Here is a 23,716-nt window from a genome sequence, read left to right as displayed (position 1 = left end):
TGAACTGAAGAAAAGAGAAATTAAGGGACTTGCCCAAGGTCACACAGGAAGTCTGTAGCAGAGCAGAGACTTGAACCCAAATCCTGGACTAGCGCCCTAGTCACTGGACCATCTTCCCTCTGCACTGAACTGCCTTGATGGAGTGATTTCTGAGAGAGAGTGGACCTATGCTATTGAGAGATTTGTAGATCAGAGCCTTGCAATGGATTTGGTATTGAATTGGGAGCCAGCGGAAGAGGTGGAATACAGTCTTATTGACGCTTCTTTCACCCACCCAAGCTGATAAGGCTGTTGGAGTCACAATAATTTATTAAACTTGATAGCCACAGTAAAGGGGGAAACCTTTAAAGTGTGCAATCAAAACCAGGAAAACAAATGTTGTCAACTTATTTGCCAAGAAGCCTGGTAGAAGGAATTGTTTCTGAAGTGAATGTCTTGGAGTGAGTGAGTGTGTGTGTGTGTGTGTGTGTGTTTACAGTATAGTGAGCGCACAGACTGGCAACAACATGGAGTTTTTGGAACCTATAAAGACTTCAAGGCATTGCTTTGATATTTTGTTATTGCTGTTTTTCCTGGCTGCATTATCCCCATGTCCCTTGAATTACTTCATAGCTTTCTCAAGGGCAGAACTGGATCGTCTGCCGGCTCTTTGCAGCAGCACTCAGCCCCAGCGGCTTGTTTGGGCTATTCTAGATGAGCTTCAGAGTAACAGCCGTGTTAGTCTGTATCCGCAAAAAGAACAGGAGTACTTGTGGCACCTTAGAGACTAACAAATTTATTAGAGCATAAGCTTTCGTGGACTGTTAGTCTCTAAGGTGCCACAAGTACTCCTGTTCTTTTTTCTAGATGAGCTGAACGTCTCAAAGATGCTTTTTCTGTTCCCTCCCTCCTCATCCCAGGGACAGACACTGGCATGACTAGTGCTGAGAAACAGTGAGCAGAAGGTATGAATCCCAGACTCTGTAAAAGCCGAGGCAGTAAAGGGAGCAGATGGCCAGGGTCCCACCTTCAAAGGAACTGAAGGAACCCCCACACTTCCATATAAATACCCAATTTTTCTAATCAGATCTTAGAATTCTCTGAGTGTCGGGAAAGGCTCCCACTGGCCTTTACCCTGGGGAGGGACTCCAGAGGAGCTGTTTGTTTCTTTTCTGTTCCTTCTGTTCTGGTTCCATTTCTTCATTAGTGTCATTTGCATTTCTGTTCTTTAGCGATGCTGACAATGTCCCTGGGCTGTGTGAAGCCGCCTCTGCTGTTGGGCTTGCAGTTCTGACAAGACTTTGAAAATAAGTTCAGAAGAAAATCTACCCCATTCAGGGTCAGCCCATCTTAGAGGCATTTCTAATGGCTGGTCTGGTGAGGCAGACACTGGAATTCAGCCTTCTTAGTACAGCCTGGAACCTGGCGCACACCTTCATTGTTTGGGGTCTTAGCCCATTTCTTGTCTGTTCAGGATGTTCTGGGCAGATAGATTACTACCCAAAATCCTTACTTCTTACCTACCTCTTGTCCTGTTGGATGCTGCAAATCATACCCATAAATAAGACTAAGATTTTGTCATGGTTATTTTTAGTAAAAGTCACGGACACATCACTGGCAATAAGCAAAAATTCATGGAAGCAGTGACCTGTCTGTGATTTTTGCTGATGCGTCTCCATGGTTTCCCCCACCACCGTGGTGGCTGGGAGCTGTGGGGTTCCTCCTCTGCCCATGACAGCTGAGAGCTGGGAGCTGCCGGGTGACCATATTTCCCAAAGAGAAAACGGGACACCCCCAGCCGCTCGCCCGAGGTGTCTCCTTCCCTTCCCCCCCATCCCCGCTCTCCCTGGAGTCTGTCACCGGAACCCTGCCAGAGCCCCGCTGGCTCTGGAGTCCCACGGCCCCTGGGGATGAAGCAGAGAATGTCACAGAGGTCTCTGGAAGTCACAGATTCCGTGACTTCCATGACATAAATGTAGCCTTACCCATAAAGCTTTGTGCCTGCCTGTCATTTACACTGATTTTGTGGAGCTGATGACAGCACCCAGAAGGTGGAATGAGGAAATAGGCATTGTGGGCAGCATTAAGGACTTCCTCAGACTAGATGATTTAGCACAGAAATTCTGCTAAAAAATGTTTCTGTCCAGCTCTATGGTTAATTTTCAGGGGCCATGTCCTTCTGATCTCCGCGCAGGGGGTCACTGAATGCTCCTTCTACTGGGATCCCCTTTCTTATCAGCCTTGTCAAGATAGCACATTCAAACCTTATCTGATAAAGTTTAATGGGCCTCAAACCTCTCTGCCAGCTGATATTTGTCTCAGTGTATCATCTCAGCGGTTGCAGCCCTCCAGTTGGGAAACTTTATTCTTGGGTATTAAACAAGAAAGAGCTATTTAGGCAGAATGTCCCTTTGGCTGTGGCTCTGTTTATTTCCTTTCTGGAGATGCTCTTTGCTCTCTTGTGAGAGAAGCTTTTGATCCATTGGCTTCCCCAAGCACTGGTTTCTGTGTTTGGGGGTGGGGTGTGTTGTGCAGTATTTCATGCTGGTTGCTTTGATTCCTGCATCTATATGGTGTCCCTTTGAAGCACTCATTTTCTTATTAATCTTTTAACATCAGACTACCAGCAGACCTGTGGCACTCTAATAATGTCAGATCATATAATGGAAAGAATGCTGCTCATCCTAGCAGCTGCAAGTTCCCCCTCAGACAGGAGTCTCTTGACTGATCCTAGAGCTTCTGAATTCATTCAGTAAACCAGTGGTTCTCAAAACTTTTTTTTTTCCCCGCGGACAACTTGAAAATTGCTGAGTGTCTCGGTGGACCACTTAATGATCTTTCCAAATGTTTGTACCATTAGCTAACTATTGTAAAGCAAAAAGAACAGGAGTACTTGTGGCACCTTAGAGACTAACAAATTTATTAGAGCATAAGCTTTCGTGGGCTACAGCCCACTTCTTCGGATGCATATGCTAGTCTCTAAGGTGCCACAAGTACTCCTGTTCTTTTTGCGGATACAGACTAACACGGCTGCTACTCTGAAACCTATTGTAAAGCACTTTGGATAGAAGTGTTCTATAAAAAACCTAAATAATAATAAACGTGTTTTTGTTCTACAAATAAAAGCACACAACTCATGTTTTAATATCACTGGGCTGGTAAGGAGGGGAAATCTCTCCCTCTCTCCCCCACTGCGGCAGCCCCCAAGCTGGGGCTAGGAAGGAGGGGGTTCTCTCCCCGGCAGCCGCAGCCCTGAATCTGGAGAAGGTTGCCTCTTTCTGTGGCGCCCTAGTCCCAAATTTCCTCTACCCCCTCTTCTCACCCCACTGCCCCCCCCACCTCCTATTCCCCCCAAGGCCACCACCTCACCTTACATGTGCATTTTCTCTAGGGTCCAGGCCCCTAATTAGTGGAGCCACGCCTGTGCGGCTCCACTAATTAGGTGGGCAGCCCTTCATTCTCTCGTGTGCGGCCGCCCAGGTGCACACCATAGAAGGAACTATCTGCGAGCTACCTGAATGGAGCTCGCGGACCACAGTTTGAGAACCTCTGCAGTACTAATAACAATATAGTTATAATGGGCATATTTTTGCAGCATTCTTTCATTCATTTTAGGGTTTGTGTGTGATGCGGGGAAGGAGGGTGGGGATGTGCAGTAGAAGTACTGGATAGAGAACACTGCCTGAAATCCTTTCTGTGTTCCAGAGTACAAACTACTAAAATATGCAATAAAAACCAAGTCAAAAATGTGTCCTCATGGGTCATTGCTGCTGGTCTAACTGGGAAAAATCTCTCTAAATTAGGCATTTATACCATAATATGCAATGCCCCATACACCCTGATGTGATTGGTTCCCCCCGGGGTGCCACCTGGAACTGGGATATCACTGAGCCCCCTGACCCACCAGCCTGGACTCCCTCTCACACTGTACTGCTGTGAGAAGCTGCAAAGCCCTCCAGCCTGCACTTTCACCAGCATAATACAGATAAGGACACACCCAGCTGCAGTTACATACAGGCTCTCTGACAAGCCCCTGCACAGAAAGGCTACAGTTAAGGTAACTCCCAGCTCCCCAGGTGCTCACCCCCTCTGGAGTATAAACCCAATACTGTCTTGCATTGCACAGGGAACTGTACAGCAGAAGGTCATAACATTCACCCCCTCCCTCAATGTGGAGAGGAATATGCAACAGCCTTTGCCCGAGTTATGATTCCCACACACTTCACTCCAACTCACTCATTTAGATAAAGCAAAAACAAGTTTATTAACTACAAAAGATAGATTTTAAGTGATTAAGTTATAGCAATCAGATCAAAGCAGATTACCTAGCAAATAAAAAATGCAAACTAAGCTTAACATACTAAATAGATTGGATATGAGTAGCAGATTCTGACCCTAAGAGATGATAGAAGCAGGCACAAGTTGCACTTGCTTTATAACTTGGAATCCCCAGGAGTTTCATTCATAGGCTAGAGATCCCTTTAGCCTGCGTCCAGCACTTCTCCCAGTTCAGTCTTTGTTCCTTGCATGTTTCCAGGAGTCTTCATTTGGTATTCTTCACTCCCCACTAGGGTGACCAGATGTCCTGATTTTATAGGGAGAGTCCCAATTTTTGGAGTCTTTTTCTTATATAGGCTCCTATTATCCCCCACCCCCTGTCCTGATTTTTCACACTTGCTGTCTGGTCACCCTACTCCCCACCCAAGATGTCAGTCCCTGCCTTATATAGCTTTTGCATAGGGCAGGAACCCTTTGTTTAAAAGCTTGGTTCCCAGACCTGTCTGTGGAAAAATACTGACATGCTAAAATGGAGTCTAGAGTCATGTGGTCTGATCACATGTCCTTGTAGAGTCATAGCAACCATTACTTGGAGGCTGTCTGTAGCCATCACAGGAAGGATCACTAGCTGGGAGATAAGCTTCTCCTAAGGCCTATTGTTTTTTCCTAATGGCTCATTGCCTTGAATAGGCCCTTCCCCACCCACTATCTAGACTAGGGCTTGGCAACCTTTCAGAAGTGGTGTGCCAAGTCTTCATTTATTCACTCTAATTTAAGGTTTCGCGTGCCAGTAATACATTTTAACGTTTTTAGAAGGTATCTTTCTATAAGTCTATAATATATAACTAAACTATTGTTGTATGTAAAGTAAATAAGGTTTTTAAAATGTTTAAGAAGCTTCATTTAAAATTAAATTAAAATGCAGAGCCCTCCGGACCAGTGGCCAGGACCCAGGCAGCGTGAGTGCCACTGAAAATCAGCTCGCGTGCCGCCTTCGGCACACGTGCCATAGGTTGCCTACCCCGATCTAGACTAAAGCATTTTGTCTAGTGGGCATTACCCAGGTGTAACTACATTTGAAATACAGTTACATAGTCACCATTCATAACGTCAGACACAAAAATGATACAGGAATACAAATAGGATACTCATATTCAGCAAATCATAACTTTTCCAATTACACTTCACAATTACAATTACATTACAATTATGTCATAATCATATCACTGAAGAATATGGGGTGCAGTGTCACACCCGACTCCCCCTGTTCCAAGGCTTTCTGGATGTTGTGTACCACACTCACCACCATGGTTTGAGTGCCTTCACATTTAAACATGTGAAATTGAGTGATTAGTGATCTGAAGTTCTAAGTCAAAGGCTGCGCCGTCAGTAATGGGTGGATCCTTAGACTGATGGCCCAAAATGTGAAGTTTTCCTAGATGTAAGCTTAGGCACTGAATCACCTCCTCTGCCTGTGGAATATAATTTAGTCTCCTGTGGGCTGTAGTATTTTGGTTGTTGAGTTTATTGCATGGGAGTCGGGTAGTGGCCTGTGATAGATTAGGTCAAACTAGAAGATCTGGTAGTCTCTTCTAGCTTTAAACTTTATGAGAAAAAATAATGCCAAGAGACTTGATGATGTATCTTTTTTTGAGACACTAGTAAAGCTTAGAGAACGGACTGTTGGGAACAACCTGCCATAGTGGGGGATGTGAATACTGTGATGGCAGCTGTGGCACTGATTTTGTGGATGAACTACGAAGACTTCTCTGTATCTAACTTCAGTTGATAATCACTAAAGAATTTGCCAAGTCATCTTGGAATGTAAATTAACACCTGAACTTTGAGAACTGAACAATGGCGAATGTGCAAATTCCCCTTCAACACAATAAGTACGTGGACTGCATGTGGTTATAGCAGCCTCTTAGGACCTTCTTCTCAACCAGTTTTGTGAACCATGCAGATTGCAGCACAGCCACTCCCTCTGTGTCAGGATGTTTTTCCTTCCATTTTGGTGTCGAGAAGAGCAGCCTCTCTGAGGATCATTTCTTAAATGACTCAAACTAGAGTGTGCTATACATGTTGAAGTTATGTATTTTGAAGCTGCTGTATGCACATTGTGTCTATGGAAGGTGCTCATTTTAATCACGGCTGTTTTTCGTGATTCCTGGGGCATCAGGACTTGGGAAGGGCATGGAATTTGGATTACTATGCAAACAGTCAGGTGTAAGCCTGATGTATTGTACTTACTAGCCACCCCTTATCTATGTCATCCATGCTTTTCCAACTGCAGAAGTTCTCTAGCTCTGCTCCCATCAGCCATTGCCAACTCTCACACGAGAGAATTCTTAATGATCCTGAGAGCTGGTCTTATTTGTGTCTCATACTTCATCATGAAGCTGGGGGTGGTGGTGGAGAGAAGTAGATACACTGGAAGGTAGGGATAGGCAGAGTGACCTAGACAAATTGGAGGAGTTAGCCAAAAGAAATCTGATGAGGTTCAAAAAGGACAAATGCAGAGTCCTGCACTTAGGATGTAAGAATCCTATGCATTGTTACAGGCTGAGGACTGATTGGCTAAGCGGCAGTTCTGCAGAAAAAGACCAGGGGATTACAGTGGACGAGAAGCTAGATATGAGTCAACAGTATGTCCTTGTTGCCAAGAAGGCTAAAGGCATATTGGGCTGTATTAGTAGGAGCATTGCAAGCAGGTCGAGGGAAGTGATTATTCCCCTCTATTCGGCACTGGTGAGGCCACACCTGGAGTATTGCATCCAGGTTTGGGCCACCCACTACTGAAAGGATATGGACAAATTGGAGAAAGTCCAGCAGAGGGCAATGAAAATGATTAAGGGCTGGGGCACATGACTTACGAGGAGAGGCTGAGGGAACTGGACTTATTTAGTCTCCAGAAGAGAAGAATGAGGGGGGATTTTGATAGCTGCTTTCAGCTACCAGAAGGGGGTTCCAAAGAGGATGGAGCTCCGCTGTTCTCAGTGGTGGCAGATGACAGAACAAGGACTAATGGTCTCAAGTTGCAGTGGGGGAAGTCTAGATTGGATATTAGGAAAAGCTATTTCACTAGGAGGGTGGTGAAGCACTGGAATGGGTTACCTAGGGAGGTGGTGGAATCTCCTTCCTTTGAGGTTTTTAAGGCCCGGGTTGACAAAGCCCTGGCTGGGATGATTTAGTTGGGGTTGGTCCTGCTTTGAGCAGGGGGTTAGACTTGATGACCTCCTGAGGTCCCTTCCAACCCTGATATTCTATGATTCTATGATTTTAAGATGTAACCTGCCTAGAGACACTGCCCCAATGGCTTCACTTGCTGAATTGACCCAAGGACTAGGGTTTTCTTTAGCTTCTGGATTGGACTGTCCAGGATTCTTCTGGAGAGGAAGGCTGGTTCTTTGGTTAAAGCCCTGGGCTGGAATTTAGGAGATCTGGGTTTAATTCCTAGTTCTGCCACACACTTTCTGTGGGTAGGTAATTTAATCTTTGTGCCTCAGTTCCTCGTCTCTAAAATGGGGATAATAGAACCTGTCTGTCTTTATTTATATTGTAAGATGTCTCTTACTGTATGTATACATAACATGTATCACAGTGGGAGCCTTGATTTTAGTTGTGGCTTCTAGGTGCTGCTGCAGTACAACTAATAACATGTCTGTATCCTGGAAACGTAACTTGTGTAAAGGATTTTCAGCATTCTCAATCTGGGGGATTAGAGAATCCCTTTCCCAAGTCACATTGGCACTCTACTTCCGGACAGAAGTCACAGCAAAGAAATGGGGCTGCTGGATAGTAATATTTGAATATGGAAAACAGCAAATGGCAGATGACTAACTCATAATAGAATTCCTTTCATTCAACTGATTGCAGGTTTCTAAAATTTTGTTTCAAATAGCTTTCGATTCTACTTGCTATGTAGCCTGGTCTGGGACTGTAAGAGCTTTAATCTTTTCTGATCCATTGAGACTCTATTCCTATTAATATAACATAGAACTTAAAGGAGACTGTGATCTCAGCAGGTCTGGAGAATTCTTGTTCTCTTGATGCATTACTCAGGAAAGAGCAGAGCGAAGCACTCATTGAAGGGAGCCAGTCATGGCGACAATGATTCAAGCAGTCAAAACAGCTGCTCCATCTTTTCAAATGAAAAAATGAGAGTTGACCCAAGAATGTTCACTGAAAACATTCGGCCCAGTGAGATAAGAGTGAAACTCAAGTATTGACACTGTTGATTGGTGCAGCACTTAGCAGTGAGAGAGACCTGCTAAGTTCTGTGACTTTGGGACTGTTCGATTTCCCTCACCTTCGTAGACTGAGCAAATACTAAAACCACCCCATCTTTATGCTAAAACATTCCATGGCCAATGTCAAAGCACCTGGATTTTTCCTGTGGTTAAATCTGAGTCTGACTTAAAGACTATTACATAACTGAAAGAGCGTGGTCCCTGCCAATGGAATGTGCCCTGCCTGTGGCTGACTGGAGGATTCGTGTGCTAGTGGGATGCTGCCTTCTAACCCACGAATCGTACTCAACCTTGAGGGTTCAAATTAAATTGGTCTGATACCTGAGAACCATGTAGGAAGCAAAGTAAAGGGTTATATCAGTGACCTAATATTGTACCTAGATTGAAGGGAAAGGGATATATTATGGGTAAGAATTGGGAGGGAAATCTGTAATGGCTGAGCCAGAGGAAGGAAAAAGATGTGTGGGGTAAAATAAGCCATGGGGAGGAGGCTACATTTTTTTGCACGTGTGAACTGCTATCGAGTTCCTTTTTCTCTTCCAATAAAAAGGGTTTGGACTGATGTTTTGCCAGTGGTGGGAAGTGGTTGTGGAGGTGGAGCCTGAAATCTAGAGCTGGGGTTATTTATCAGCTTGTGAGTAAATAGGGTATTGGTTCCTACTGGGGCGTGCTCTGACTCTGTGTGTTTGTGTGTTTGAGTGTGTCTGTCTGTTTCTCCCTCTCTCTTTGTGCCTCACTCACAGGCCCTGCCATGAATTTTCTCTGACCCCTTGGGGCCATTCCCACATGCTGCTTTGATGTGTGTGCCCAGAGCTTGAATGACAAGGAAGTTTTAGTGGTGGCAACGGAAAACGAAGAGAAAAGGGCAGGGCTTTGAACTAAAAGGGCTTTGAGCTCTGAGATGTGCTTAGTTATCTCCTTCAGAATGTTAATTATTCACCACGATAATTGGGCGGGAGGGGAAAAAGAGAGAGGGGAGGTTATTAAAAAATTCCAACACTAACACGCTACAAAAACCTCATTTTCCAAGTCACAGCTGCCATGAAAAGGATGTTGTGTGTAAAGGGGCTTGTGTGTGAGGAGGGGCCGGACGGGGGACTCCTTTCTAAGCCACCCCTTCCAAATAGTGGGATCCCTTCAGACGAATGCAGCGGAGACATCAAAGCTCTCACAAGAGTTTTCTCTGGGGTTTCTTAACCATGTCTGGTACTTTTTAATTACAACATTTACGGAGAGCTGCCTTTGTGACTGGAGCAGGCAAGCTTGGGTCTTGCTGATTGGCAAAGGAAATGTTAAAAGGTCTAATAAATGTTTCCTGCTGCTAAAATGTCTATTTGAGGCTGTACAAATTCGTGGCTGCTAGGAGAGAGCTCAGACTTAGTGGATGGGTGTCTCTTTCCTGGTGTTATATGCTGGCACCAGTACCATCACTGTGTGCTCATGTCTCCCAGTCCAGAGAGCTGTAAGGTCACATTCTCATTTCAAGTTTGTGGACAGGAAAATAGGTGATGCCGTTTCATTTTCCCAGAAGTTAATAATTTTATTTAATAAATATTTATACTAAGTAGCATTCAGATGTTCCAGTCAGGATCGGGGGCCCTTTGTGCTCCATGCTGTACATGCATAGGAATACAGGAATTGCCACATTGGATTAGACCCCTAGTCCATCTAGCCTACATCTCATCTCTGATAATGGCCAGCATTTGAGGCTTCAAAGGAAGGTTCAAGAAATCCCACAGCAGGCAGATGTGGGATAATCCCTTCTCTTTCCAGATCATTACTAAATATTTTAAACACCACAGTCCTGATACAGACCCTTCAGGTCCTGCTGTTCACCTTTTGCCATGATGGAAACTGACCATTTAATCCTACTCTGTTTCCCATCTCTTAGCCAGTTTTGATCCATGACAATACCTTGCCTCTCACTCCGCAACAACTTGGTTTCTTTATTAGCCTTTTATGATGGACTTTGTCAAAGGTCTTTTGAAAGTTTGACTAAATTATGTCAATCAGTTCTCCTTTATTCACAGCAAAGAATTCTAATGGATTAGTAAAACAGGATTTTCTTTTGAAGAATCCATGCTTGTTAGACCATATCATGTGATCTTCCAGGTGTTTTATGTTTCTATTTGTAATGAGCATTTTGACCAATTTGCCAGAAACAGAGGGAAGTCTTTACTGGTCTGTAATTCCCCAGATGACCCCAGAGCCTTTTTTAAATAAAGGTACAATATTGCAGTAGTAGCTATATTTAATAGACCAGTTAATATTTTTGATAGTAGCTCATTCTTCAGAATGAGAACTTGAAAACTTCCTTGAGAACTCCTGGACGGACCACCTGTGCCTGGTGATTCATTGCTTTTTAATTTGTTTTCTCCAGCACCTATTCTTCTGCCATCTCAACTCTGAGAGCACTTCATGTATATTACCAGAAAAAATCAGGGGTAGGATAAGTACTTCCTCAACATCCTTTGTGGTGAAGACTGACGCAAATAAATAATTTTGCTTCTCAGCCAATGTTTTTATTTTTCTTAATTGCTCTCTTTAACCCTTGGTGATCTACCAGACTCACCATTTCTTTTGGAAGTTTCCTGCTTCTGATATACTTCATGTAATTTCTTGATGCTTATTTTTGTTCCTTTAGCTGTTTGCTCTTATAATTCAAGTCTAGTCCTTCAAATTTACTTCTCACACATCCCTGTTATTGGCTTCACTAAAGATTAGTTTTCCAAATTCTGAAGGATCACTGTTTGGCTTGAATAACCTCTTACTATTTACGAGACTGACTGACTGTCCTGCCTTCCTGCTTCCCTTTCTGTTCAGTGGCACGTATTTCCTTCTGAGACTCCGTTGTTTTCTTAAGTGACATCCATGCCAAATCTAGCGATTTTTTACTTCCTTTGCTTTTAAGTTTAGGGCCTTTTTGATCAATGCCATGATTTTATTGAGATCTTTCTTTCTGAAATTTTAGTGTCATTGTTTTAGTTTTTGGTACCTTATCTCTCCCCCCCACTGCCCAATGTTGAATTTAATTATATCATGGTCACTGTTACCAAGAGCCTCACCCTCTGTTACTAACTGAACCAGATGCTGCATGTTACTTAGGCCTAGGCCTAAGTGGAAAATAGCTTTTCCTCTTGTGTGCTTTAGAACTAGCTGTTCCAAGAAGCTTTCCTTTGAGATGTAGTGAAATTGCTTCTCTACAGTTTGTCCTATTGTGACATTTGACCAGGTAGTTGAACATACAGTAAATATAATTCTCGCCCGAAAGAGTTTGCTGTCTAAATGACATGACACGAGTTGAGCATTAAAGACCGTGGAAGGCGGGGAGGAGGAAAACAAAGTTGAAGATATTATCTGAATGTATACTTTGCAGGCTATACAGGTTGTTTTTATTTAAAAAAAAAAAAAAAGAGGCGATGAATAAATTACTAACAGGTCAGTAATTAATGATATTCTGTATGGTGCAGAGAAAGTGAATAGGGAAGTGTTGTTTACCCCTTCACAATACACACAAACCAGGGGTCACTCAATGAAATAAAGAGGTGGCAGGTTTAAAACAAACAAAAGGAAATTCTTCACACAACGCACAGTCAACTTGTGGAACTTATTGCCAGGGGATGCTGTGAAGGCCAAAAGTATAACTGGATTAAAGAACTATGTAAATTCATGGAGGATAGGTCCATCAATGGCTATTAACCAAGATGATCAGAGACACAACCCTTTGCTGTGGGTGTCCCTAGACATTTGACCAGAAGCTGGGACTGAACAACAGAGGATGGATCACTCGATAATTGCCCTGTTCTGTTCATTCCCTCTGGGGCACCTGGCACTGGCCACTATCAGAAGACAGGATACTGGGCTAGGTGAACCTTTGGTGTGACCCAGTATGGCCGTTCTACTAACCCTTGATCTCTAGCACCTTACAGCTGAGGATCGCCAAGAGCTTTACACACACTAATAACCGTCTCTGCCTCCTTGGGGATGGTACAATAATTTCCACTTTAAAGATGGGGAAAACTGAGGTACAAATAGCTGTTAGTCACAGCTAGGGCTAGAACTCATGGCTCAGTCTTGTGCTGTAATCACCAGACAACGTTTCCACTTTTCTCTTCCGCAGAGGGTCTTTTGCCTGACGATGGATGTTGGCTTGGGTGTTGGTTAGTTAAGTTCTGGCAGTAGTTCACCCTTTGTGGCATTTCTAGGTGGCTGAGATGTGGTTTCATTCTCTGGAGCCCTCTAGGGTCTCCTGTCTTGTGAGATCCAAGGGATTCAACTGAATGTCTTTACACTGCAGCAGAAATTACTTGAGAGTAAGGGACGGGAGGAGGCAAGAGAGAAGGCAAAGGGGATTCAGCCTCCGATCTCTGGGCCATTCTCAGTAGAGGTAGTCGGAATCTACCTATCTCCCCATTCCTGTGGCCAGACTTTGCATTGCAGTAGCGTCCTTCCATCATGGCTCTTTACACAAAGATATTTCATTATATGATGAGATTACAAATGGGTTGGTAAAGGTAACTGCATAGATGTAGTATACTTAGACTTTTGTAAAGCATTTGACATACTACCGCACAACAGTCCCGTGAAAAAATTAGCACCATACAGTATCAATAAAGCACATGTTAAATGGATTAAGAACTGGCTAACTGATGTATCAAAAAGTAGCTCATTGAATGGGGGAGTTTCTAGTGGGGTTCTGTAGGGATCAGTTCTCTGCCCAATGCTATTCAACATTTTCATTGACAATCTGAAAATAATTATAAAATCACTGCTGATTAAAATTTGCGGATGACACAAAAATTGACAGAATGGTAAATGACAGGCCCATCATACAATGTATCTGGATCACTTTGTAAGCTGGGCCCATTCAAGCAAAATGTATTGTAATACAGCTACATGCAAGGTCAAACATCCTAGGAATAAAGAATGCAGGCCATGCCTACAGAAAAGGATTTAGGAGTCAGTGAACTAAAAACTGAACATGAACTCCCTATGCGATGCTGTGACAAAAAGGGCTAATGCAGGCTTAGGTGTATAAACTGTGGAGTAGTGAGCGGGAGGGAGAAGTGATTTTACCTCTACATATGGCATTGCTGAGACTGTCCACTTTTTAAAAGGGCACAGAAACTCTGGAGAGAGTACAAAAAAGAGCCACAAATAATTTGAGGGCTGGAGAAAATGTCTTACAGGGAGAGACTTAGAGCTCAATCTCTTTAGTTTATCAAAAAGAAGATTGAGAGGTGACTTGGTTAGTAGAAAGAATACCATCTCCGGGAGAAAATACTAGGGGCCAAAGAGCTCCTTCATGTACCAAAGAAAGGTAGAACAATGGCTGGAAGCCGAAGCCAGATTAAATTAGAAATAAAACAGATTTTTAACAGCAAATGATTAACTACTGGAACATACTACCAAGAGAAGTGATGGATTCTTCCTCTCTTGCAGTCTTCAAATGAAGACTGGATGCCTTTCTGGAAGATACATTTTAGTCAGACAAGTTATTTGGTTTGCTACAGGGGTAACTGGGTGAAATTCTCTGGCCTATGATATACAGCATGTCAGACTAGATGCGCCAAAGGTCCCTTCTGGCCTTAATATCTATGAACTGAAAACATTGCTCCTTGTTTATCTGTGGCTAATAGGACAGTATTATAATCACTTACTCCCCACAACTTGACCTGGATGCATTATTTCCACATCACCCCCCAACTTGTTTTAAAAAAAAAAAAAAAAAAAAAAAAAAAAGCCGAAGTTTGTACAACACTCTGTAGGTAAAATTCAATAAGGGCTAAGCATTCTCTAGTATGATTGGCAGCTTCTCTAAATGAGATGCAAACCTAGAATAGCAGAGTGGAGGACTGTAGGCCTGGCTTGTGGAGCAGGACTAGAATAGCAAGGGAGACTTGAAGATTAGGATTGGGGTGCACTGTGGCGGCGACTAGCCCCCGCACTGACTAGCTCAAATCAGCACTGCTATTTCCTTAGTTTCATAGTTGCTGGTCTCTGTGGCAGACTGTAAAACAACTTCTTTGACTTGCATTAATGGAACATTGATCCCCAGCCTCTTCAGGCTCCCTCCAGGAGAGGAAAGGGGCAGCTGTTAGCAACAGTGAAACCAGAATCTGAAGCCAGAGATGTTCTAGGGTTCTCAAGGAGGGGAAGGAAGAGCAGGTGACCCTGGTAATGCAGACAGAGAGAGAAAGTGAGGCATGATGCAGGCTTGCCCACAAGGTGTCTATTCTGCATATGCCAATGGGACAGTATAAACATGGGGTGGAGCACGGCCCCTGGGGAGACTGCTTCCCACAGGGAGTCAGTAAGTCTCTAAATTAAGCTGAAAATCACTGAGAGTAGCAGATTCCAGGGGCTGTCACTGAACGCCACCTAGGTTCCTCAAATAAGTCTGTGTAGATGGTACTCAATACACTGAAAACTGGCTTGCCCATCCTGCTTGCATTTGCTTTTATTTTAAACTGGGATCCAGAAGATGCAGCCAGGACATAACTGGCAAAGAAGTGTCCGAGCTGCTGTCATGTTCAGTTTCAGCCCTCCTGCAACTCAGACAGTTGCATTTATTTTAAGGGGCTTTGCTGCCTACAGTAGGGATTGGTGCTTCAGGGGTGGAGAGGGTTGATGAGCAAATACCCATGTTTTCATGGCTGCAGTGCCTTTACCCTGGGTTGGGGAAGAGATTGGGTTTCCCTTAGAGAGGTATATGTAATGTCCAAGGCTGGCTGGCTGGCTGTGACAACCCTGCAGCTTGCCCTGTCCCCTTTTCATCCATCTCTTTCCCCTTTGTTTCAGGCTAACCTCTTCCCAGCATCTGTCATTCACTTTGGATCTGAGGAGAACAGAGGTGAGTTACTGCCATCTCTTCTTCAGCTGGCTCCACAGCTGCTGTGTGTTAGCCAAATGAATCGTGTCCGTGGCTTCAGAAAGTTGTCACGGAGTGTGGGGGGACTCAGGGCCCTGCACCCCCGGCTTCCTGCGATTCACCATGACTCTCAGCCAGCCAGTAAAGCAGCAGATTTATTTAGATGACAGGAATACAGTCCAAGACAGGTCTTGCAGGCACAGACAACAGGACCCCCTCTCAGTTAGGTGCATCTTGGGGTCCTCGGGCACCCCAGCTCCCTTGGGAGGTCAGAGCCCTGTCTGCCTCCCAGCCATATCACCAGCCAGCTCCTGAAAACTCCTTTGCTCCAACAAGAGATCCCAAACAAACCTAGGAGTGGAGACGCTGGAATGAAGGACAGGAGGGCTAGATGGCTTAGGTATTTGGGGGTGGAATATGGAGCCTTGCATGGGCAGCACTGGTTTGTGTTCAGTCTAAGGTTGGAATGAGTGTAAATCATTAATCTCCTTGGCTGGGTAAAATGAGTGCAGTAGCTCTGGGGTGCAGTAGCTCTGTGCTATTCCTAGCAGACAATTCCCCACAATTAGCACTAATTAGCTCCTTTTGTTAGCAGTCTCAGCAGAGAGACTCCTGTATCCTAGAGAGAGAACTTCCCCAGTGTTGGTACTTCCAGCTCAGGGTTGAGGGGCATTGGTAGGAGAAGGGATGAGGTTTATGTGACTCTTGCATTGCCAGTGCCTCTGCCTCTACTGTGAATCACTATGGCCTCGTCTAGACTAGCTTGGTTCTGTTTCAACTTACGTTGATTGCCAGTTTAATGCAAGTTAACTAACATAATTGTAAATGTAAATCAGGAAGCATTTCTTATGAGATTTATTAGGCTATAGAGTAGGCACAGTAGACAAACATGGAGTGGTGGTCTCTGAAGGGAAGCGTGGAAATCCCGTTGCTTTAAAATTAAACAAGACAAAGAACAAGAAATTAGCACTGAAGGGACCAACCTCTTGTGGCTTCCTGTGGAGATGGACAATCTCTGATTCTCTGACGTATTTGTGTTGCTGTTAATATTAGTGTCTGTCTCTCTTAGAGGTGTAAAGGGAGAGAACATAATCTCTGAGATGCAGAGATCAAGTGCCTGAAAACCACAAGTTTTGAGGAATGGATTAGAAATGGCAAAGAATATTCAGAAGATAGAAGTTTTGTGGGAATCAGCATGGCTTGAGAGGGTCACTACCACCTAGTGGCTAACAATGTTGGCTATTGTATTGGGAAAAGGCAGAAGAAACTCACTGAAGCAAACACAAGGGGATTAGCTGGAGCTACGTGGTTCTGAGGTGCTGCAGTAAAAGTGTCAGCAGGTTGGCAGATGTTACTATCTTAACAAATGTATGTGCTTGGGTTTGTTTTACAGATTGTTACTTGAGACCAGAACTGCTGGAGTCCGCAGTGTCCCCTTCCACGGCTGACTTGCTAGTAGCTAGGTAGGGACTGTGAGCAAAGCTACCTAATGTGAGTGGGCATTTGTGGGAAGGGAAGGGTGGAATCAACACCTCTCCTGGTGGAGAGGGGCAGAACCTACAGGCACCAGAAAAAACCTCCCCTGCTCTCAGGCTTATTGACGACTTTGCAGCTTGGTGAACCCTGCTCAAATGGGGATGCATGTCTGTTGCTAAATCGGGCAGGAGCTGGAAGATCTTCTGCTTACCGACTGGTATGTGCCCTAAAGCCTTTGCTTCTGGAGTGAAGATTAACCTTTCAAGGCCTGGACCTGATGAATCACTGGGCTGGGTATGTGGAGACCAGTGGGAAAATCTTGCTTTCATTCTGCTTTCTTGTTTCTCTTCTCAGAGGCTTGTCCAAATCAATAGTCCCTTCTGCTCCACCAGTTTCAGAAACAGCTGTTCCACCCCCAGTTGGGCCAGAGGAGACAGATGGGAAAAGAACTGCAGAGAACCCAGAACCAACAAGAGCCAATGAAGCGTCACAGCCAGTGAGAAGCCCCCCTGAAAAAGTACCAAAGTGGCTGAAGCTGCCAGGTATCATCTGGGATCAGAGGGAGAGCTTTCCCTCCCTGCTCTGCAGAGCCTCACTGCAGGAGTCAACTGCCATGACTTGTGATCTCAGAACTATTCAATTGAATTGCTGATGGGCATGATGTGGATCTGATGTCCCAATTGTGATAAGGAAAGGCCCCAGACCTCCGTAAAAGCTATTTGGGCTGTTTCCGTGTGCTGGCACCATCTATCTCAGAACCATCCCCTTTGCCTTGATTGTGCAGTCTTGCTAAAATTCTATCATTAATACTTCATTGTTAGTGCTTATTGCTATGGAGCAGTGGCCATCGCTCTGAAATCTGTAATTAAGATTGCAACCGAATTTCTATCAAAAATCCACAGTATCAATTTCTGTCTCAAAATGATAGGTTAGATCTGGGACATGAAGTGAATGGGAAGAGAGGTTCTTGAATTATGTGCGCACACACAATGGGTCATCAGAGTTCAGAAAGACCATCTAACATTTTTGTAGCCAACCCCCTCCACTCCTCTCCTTCCAAAAAACCCAAAGCAGAGCTAAAATCTCTGGCTGAGAGCTGATAATAGCTTTTGAAATTAAAATTTTACCATTTGATTCTGGCAGGTGCTCCAGCAAGCTTAAAGTAGGGCATCAAGTAACTGTGGAAATAGCAAATCTGTGGTTTAGTCCGTTTGCTCCCATATGGCTGAACGCCTTTAGAATGACTCTTGGCTGTTGATGCAGGTACCTGGGAGTCTGCAGAAGCAATATGCATGATGCATTCCCATGCTGGGTGAAGAACCTTTCTCTTCCCTGTAGGGAATATTTGGTTAAAGTCTGTAGTGCAAGAAGTGAAGATGTTAACCACCTGTCCTGCCTGCCCGAGATCAGCAGTGTTGAGAGGGCTGTGAGCAGCCAAGTAGGAGTGGATAGCAGTGTGTCTGGCAATGGAGGGGGTAGCCATATCTGCCCTGGAAGTCACACTGTTGTTGTAGGCTCCACTGTTCAGTTCTTACCAAGCTCTGCGCTAAAGTGCTATAAATATACCACGTGGGTACAGCTGGAGAGTGGAGCCCAGTGTGCTCAGGGCCTCAGCTAGGTCATCACATTATTGGGTGAGGATGTAGGACAGGCCCCTGTGACCCTGGTAGGGTTTGGAGAAGCAGCCCTCACCCTTTCTCTCTAACAGGATTCTGATAAGTGCTATAAACCCCTCCTTATGTTTTCTTTTTTTCTTTTTGCAGCTGGGAAGAGATGAAACATTCCAGGTGCTGGGCCTGCAAGATTACTTGGCTGGACTGAGAAGCAGCAGAATCAATTGCACTTCTTTCCATATGAACTGCTACAAAGTTTGTAATAAACCATTGGTGGTCCTGGAGAGACCTGAACAACATGATTTATTTCTTAGAAAAATAAAATAGAATAGCTATTTCATGTTGCTAATTCTACCTTGTTGGGAGCAGACAAAGTCCCATGTGTTGTAACACTGTCTGCCTGGCAATAAAAGCAGGATCAGGAGAAACTCAAGGTGTCCTGCATGCATGTAATCTGAAAGGAGCAGGCAGAGAGAATTCTTCCTAGCCATCTCTTGACTTTGCTTCTATAGGTGTTTGACACTCAAGTCTTCTAATTTCTGTCTTCAGTGGTTACGTAAAGCAGTGTGGCTGCTCTGCTACCCGGAACAAGACCTTAGTGCTGAAATCAGTTTCACCTACAGCTGTAAAGTGTTGCCCAGAGCTTGGCTTGTCCCTATGGTGTGGCAGTGGCTGCAGCTGCTGGTTGTCCTGCAGGAGCTGTTTTGATAACTCACAATTTACTGAGTGGTTTTTGGTGAGAACTTCCTGGTTCACTGTACTTGTCTGTTTTCCACTGGTGGAGTCTTGTTAATAAAGAATGTAGGTATCTATTAATGGCATGCCCAAGGAATATGCCTCTGGACTGAGCTGTTTTATTTCCATTACACATAATTAACATAATTCATTACTCCTCTAATGAGAGCAAAACTCCAGTGAAAGGTCTCTTCATTTGACTCTCCATCTGCTGATTTCTTTGGCTTTGATGTTGCCTGCAATGGAATTGCTGTTTGCAGTATGAGTGCTGCTCTGCTGCATGCATGTGCACGGTTGGGATGCAAGTTAAGGTTTAGAAATGTGCCTGCCACAGAGATGAGGTCTGTAGTGCCACAATATCCAGGCTGCTGTATTTTATTTGAAGTTTTTTCATAGTCCAGTAATTCCAGTTGGACAGAGTTACTGTGTTATGGTAATAATTCTCACCATTTGTTTTCCCTGTACAGAGTTTTTCATTGAACTGTGTGTGTGTCTCCACAATTTGTAGATGTAATAAAGCAGAGTGGCCATAGGAGGCTTTTTGTCGGGCTCTTTGATAATGTATTTCTTCCCTACTGTTCTGTTTCTTTATCAGTTCACAGGAACCTGCTCCCTATTCATTGGGCCTGACGCGCCCCCCCCCCCCCGTTTTTTTTTTTCTCAACAAAGCAAAACTGAGTTTTGTACCATCTGAATGAACTTCAAAGTGGCTGAAAGGGGCACCCAGAGTTCCTGGCACTTGTCATTGTCTCCCAGACTGGCCAACATTTCCCTTCAGGTCTAATTACTTCCACATGCTCCCAAATGCTTTGATGAACATCAGAGGGAGGGGGAGCAATGAAAGAAAGGTAGAAGAGGAAAAAGGAAACCTAAAACTGAGGGAGCAGCCTGTAAGGGAGAGAAGATTGATTTCTTATGTGATACCCAAACTTGAACAGACAGGATGTGTGCTGCAGCACTGGGGAATTGACTATTTGCTGCTCTAAATAGTAAATGTTCTCATATAGACAACAACCACTCATCCAGGCACGGGAGGAGTTGCACAAGGGAGAAACTATAGCAAGATTCCACTGAGATGAAAAGGATTAAACTAACTAATTTAATTCTAAAATTGTTACTTTAGGCTTAACCAGTTTAATAACAGAATCCATCCTTTCTGGCCAGGTGCTTGGTGAGTTTCCTTCCAACTGTGCCCTATTCTAGAGCTGCTTCTACGTTGCTGTTTCCTCTGGGACTGTGCTGAAGGTTGCTCTTTCATAGCTTGTGGAATAGTCCATCTTAATGTGCTGGGTGTACTGTGCGATGGGCTGAGGGACAGAGCTGCTTCACATGACACACATCTGGGGCCAGGGAGTTAACTCATGCTATTTCTGCATGGGTAGCATGTATGAGCCGATGTTGCTTGACACAACCAGCCATAGAATGGATAACAGAAGCTTGGCTGATAAGAGCTCCCATCACCACTTATCCCTTTTGATTTCACTGATCCTCCTTTATCTCTTCTAGAGACTACAGCTGTGATCAAATGCTACTGTTGGGCTGGCAAGTGGCAGCAATTCCTTGAGACATGCCTTACTGCTAGTTAGAAAGTGCTTTGATAGGGCATTTGCTCTGTAAGAGTGTCCTGTATCTTCCTATTGAAATCTTAAAGGCTTCTCCATTATCCCTTCTACCAGCAATAACGAGCTGGTCTTGGGGCATTATCTGGGTTAATAACTGACTGGGGTGAGAGGCTAGAGCTGCTGGCCTAATCTGGGGGATGGTGTGTGCGCTTCAGCAAGGAAGCTTAACTGCTACTTTACCAAGCTTAGGGACATTAACGTCCTAGCACAATTTCTGTGTAACTTTAGGTAAGCAACAGCCCCAGGAAGTGTTGGGTTTAATTGGATTCCTAGAGTCAAGGTAACTCTTGCTCCTCCAATTACACTATGACTAATGGGCTGTGCCACTGGGAAGCAGGTGGCATTTGGCTTCTAGGCCATAGGAGCCAGCCTTCATAGTGCTAATTATGCACATTACCTCATTCAGCCAATTCTCTGCCCAAGCTTGTCTGTCTAACAGCCTCTGCCCCCTGTGCAAGGTCAGTAGGATGGTGAAAGGCTGCCCCCTTCAACAGTCACCAAACAAATTCATCCTCTGTTCATAGAGTGGTTGGTTAATGCTGGCAGCCACCATTAAAGATTGGCCTTACCAGTTACACACCTCCACTTCTGTGGTTATCTTTAGCCTGCTTCACACAAGGAAGTAGACTTACAAAACAGCTGTCAGTTTCTTGCTGGCTCATGGAAGTGACATCACAGTGCAGTGTGTGCTGGATCTTTAACATACCTTTCTCCTTCCATGGAAACAGCAAGTGCTCTCTACAAAAACATAGCTAGGCCCTGAGACAATCTTACGCACTGACAACTGCAGGCTTTCCAGCAGGGCAATCAATGTGGAGTCCTTGTTCCTAATACACAGTAGCAGAGTCATACATGAATTACTTAGCATGTGATGAATTAGATAAGCATCATCTGACCTGACCTCTACTAGTAATCTCTTCATAAAGCCTCAACCTGCCTGGTGCTTGTAGAACTATGATCTGCAGACCTTGATCAACATACAAAGGAGGCAACCAAAGCTTCCCCCATCATATCACCAGTGGTCATAGCCTGAATGGGGGAGAGCAGTGCTAGTGGCCAATCCACTCCTTGCCTGCTACCAGGGGCAGTTGGGAAATCTCTACCACTTTTCACAATGGACCCCACAAATAAAAGACAATAAGCAACGGGAAAGCTCGTTCTCAGACATGTTGGTGTCAGCTGCTTCTGCAGCAGCAGGCCTAATATTTCCCAACAAAGCCAGGTTCAGCAGTGTAGGTCCTGCCTACATGTGTAAGGTTTCTTATTTCATAGCTTCCCTCTCCTCTGCTGGCAAAGGGGACACGCTGTCCCATGATGTGGGATTCTCACACATGCTGTTTGTTATTCTGTCCCTTTTTAAGAGTTTTCCTTTTCGCCTGTGAAGATTTAGAGATGAGGGTGGGGGAAGCTGAACAAGTCTTTGAAGCAACTTGACTTTCGATGATTAATTGCAGTGAAAAGCCTGAGCCAGGGAGACTTATTTTTGATTTATTGATGTTTCTTTGTGAGAACAAATTTATAGCAGAGGGAAGCAGCTTCTGAGAAGAATATCAAACAGTTAAAAGGTTCTAAGCACTCTTTGATGTCACTGCCCTGGAGGAATGCTGGAAAGTAGTGGGGGAGACGCACTGTTTATTTATAAAACAAAGATCAGGTACCTGCTTTTGGCACAGACCTTCAGCTGAGCGCCTGTTTAACTAAACTACTCAGACAGCCATGGAATTGGGCTTTAAACCCTGCCATAGCAGCCTGCTGAGGTGATGAGAGCCCACAGCTAGAGGAAGGTTTCCAGCCACTCACTCTTTCCACAGAGTGGCACCTGTTTCTTTCACTGGTAGAGAAAGTAGCAGTGCTTTGGCCATGCTATTCATTCTGGGCTGTGAACTGCAAACTGCTACTGCAGGAGCAGGATGGGACCCAGCTTTTGAGGGCAAGATGCCCTGCAATAGTCATTTGGTTTACAACAATCAAAATGTGCAACATCCTTTTTAGAATGGCATCTTACTTTGCAGTTGCTGAGGGCTTGCTCTGCTCAGATGAGAGGGGTAAGGAAGCAGCTGCTACTGCAGCAAGATGGCCAGGGCATAGTGAAGCAACAACAATGCCCATCCCCGTAGTAAAACAGGATGCCAGTCCAGACATTCGGTATCAGATTAACTCCCAGGTCAGGACTTTCTCCTCTTAGCAGCTGATGCATCCCATTCTGCTTGATCAGGCCTCTAAAAATCCAGAAGCTGTAAGGAGAGAGCAGCAGCTGCTTTAGTTCTCATAACAGTAAGAGGCCGTTCCAAACTAGTCATTAACACATCGGTGGGGTCCCCAGCAGCCCTGTACGGATATTACTAACTAGTCAAACATCCCCCTGAAGGAAGGGGATTAAGATGCCTCTGCCCACATCCTTATCCTGTTAGCAGGGGAAGCTGAACTACACTTTACATACCAGCTGTGGCAGCACTTTCTCCACGTGTTCAATATCCACCCTGTCCAAGTCCTCGGCTTGAGCCTGCCGTGTGCTGCGAGCTGCAGCTTCTGCACCACACATGCAAGACAAGACAAACATCACAAGTAGGTGTGGAAAAGGAAGTCCTAAGCTAATAGGGCTGGATTTTGGGGTGCACCTACAGCACCACAGGGAAGCACTTTCTCAAGATCCCTCTTGATTTTAGCATCCCAGTCTTGTGTAAAATGGAGTCTTTCGTGGCATTATACAACCACAGCTGAGAAGATAGCTGGCTCCTCTTCACCCACACTGGCTTGTGCTGTTGCACCAAGGAGTGGCACCTAGCAAGGTAGAAAGGCCATTCCACAGGCAGAGGGTACAATTGCCTAGCAGTGAGGTGCCTGCAACTTGACAGAACAGGCTCGTTTCCTTACACGGTCCTGCCACAGCAG

The 23,716-nt window shown here is 44.7% G+C and overlaps 2 protein-coding genes across 2 annotated transcripts in view; one reads left to right on the top strand and one right to left on the bottom strand.

Annotated features, from left to right (window-relative positions):
• ASPSCR1 (ASPSCR1 tether for SLC2A4, UBX domain containing) overlaps window positions 1-19,737 on the top strand; it is a 78,622-nt gene extending 58,885 nt beyond the window's left edge. The window contains exons 13-16 of the mRNA XM_054046931.1: window positions 15,309-15,360; window positions 16,772-16,841; window positions 17,209-17,396; window positions 18,618-19,737. Coding sequence (XP_053902906.1) covers window positions 15,309-15,360; window positions 16,772-16,841; window positions 17,209-17,396; window positions 18,618-18,631 — 324 coding nt within the window. The 3' untranslated portion in view covers window positions 18,632-19,737. The remainder of the gene's footprint in view (window positions 1-15,308; window positions 15,361-16,771; window positions 16,842-17,208; window positions 17,397-18,617) is intronic.
• A 2,561-nt stretch (window positions 19,738-22,298) lies between these two features.
• The window catches only part of CENPX (centromere protein X), a 9,593-nt gene continuing 8,175 nt past the window's right edge, over window positions 22,299-23,716 (bottom strand). Inside the window, 2 exon segments of the mRNA XM_054046818.1 lie at window positions 22,299-23,058; window positions 23,265-23,353. Coding sequence (XP_053902793.1) covers window positions 23,044-23,058; window positions 23,265-23,353 — 104 coding nt within the window. The 3' untranslated portion in view covers window positions 22,299-23,043.

Source organism: Malaclemys terrapin, chromosome 13 (genome assembly GCF_027887155.1).
Source record: "Malaclemys terrapin pileata isolate rMalTer1 chromosome 13, rMalTer1.hap1, whole genome shotgun sequence".
NCBI classification, from domain to species: domain Eukaryota; kingdom Metazoa; phylum Chordata; order Testudines; family Emydidae; genus Malaclemys; species Malaclemys terrapin.
Note: the sequence above shows the minus strand (reverse complement) of the source record. Positions and strands in the feature narration are given on the sequence as shown.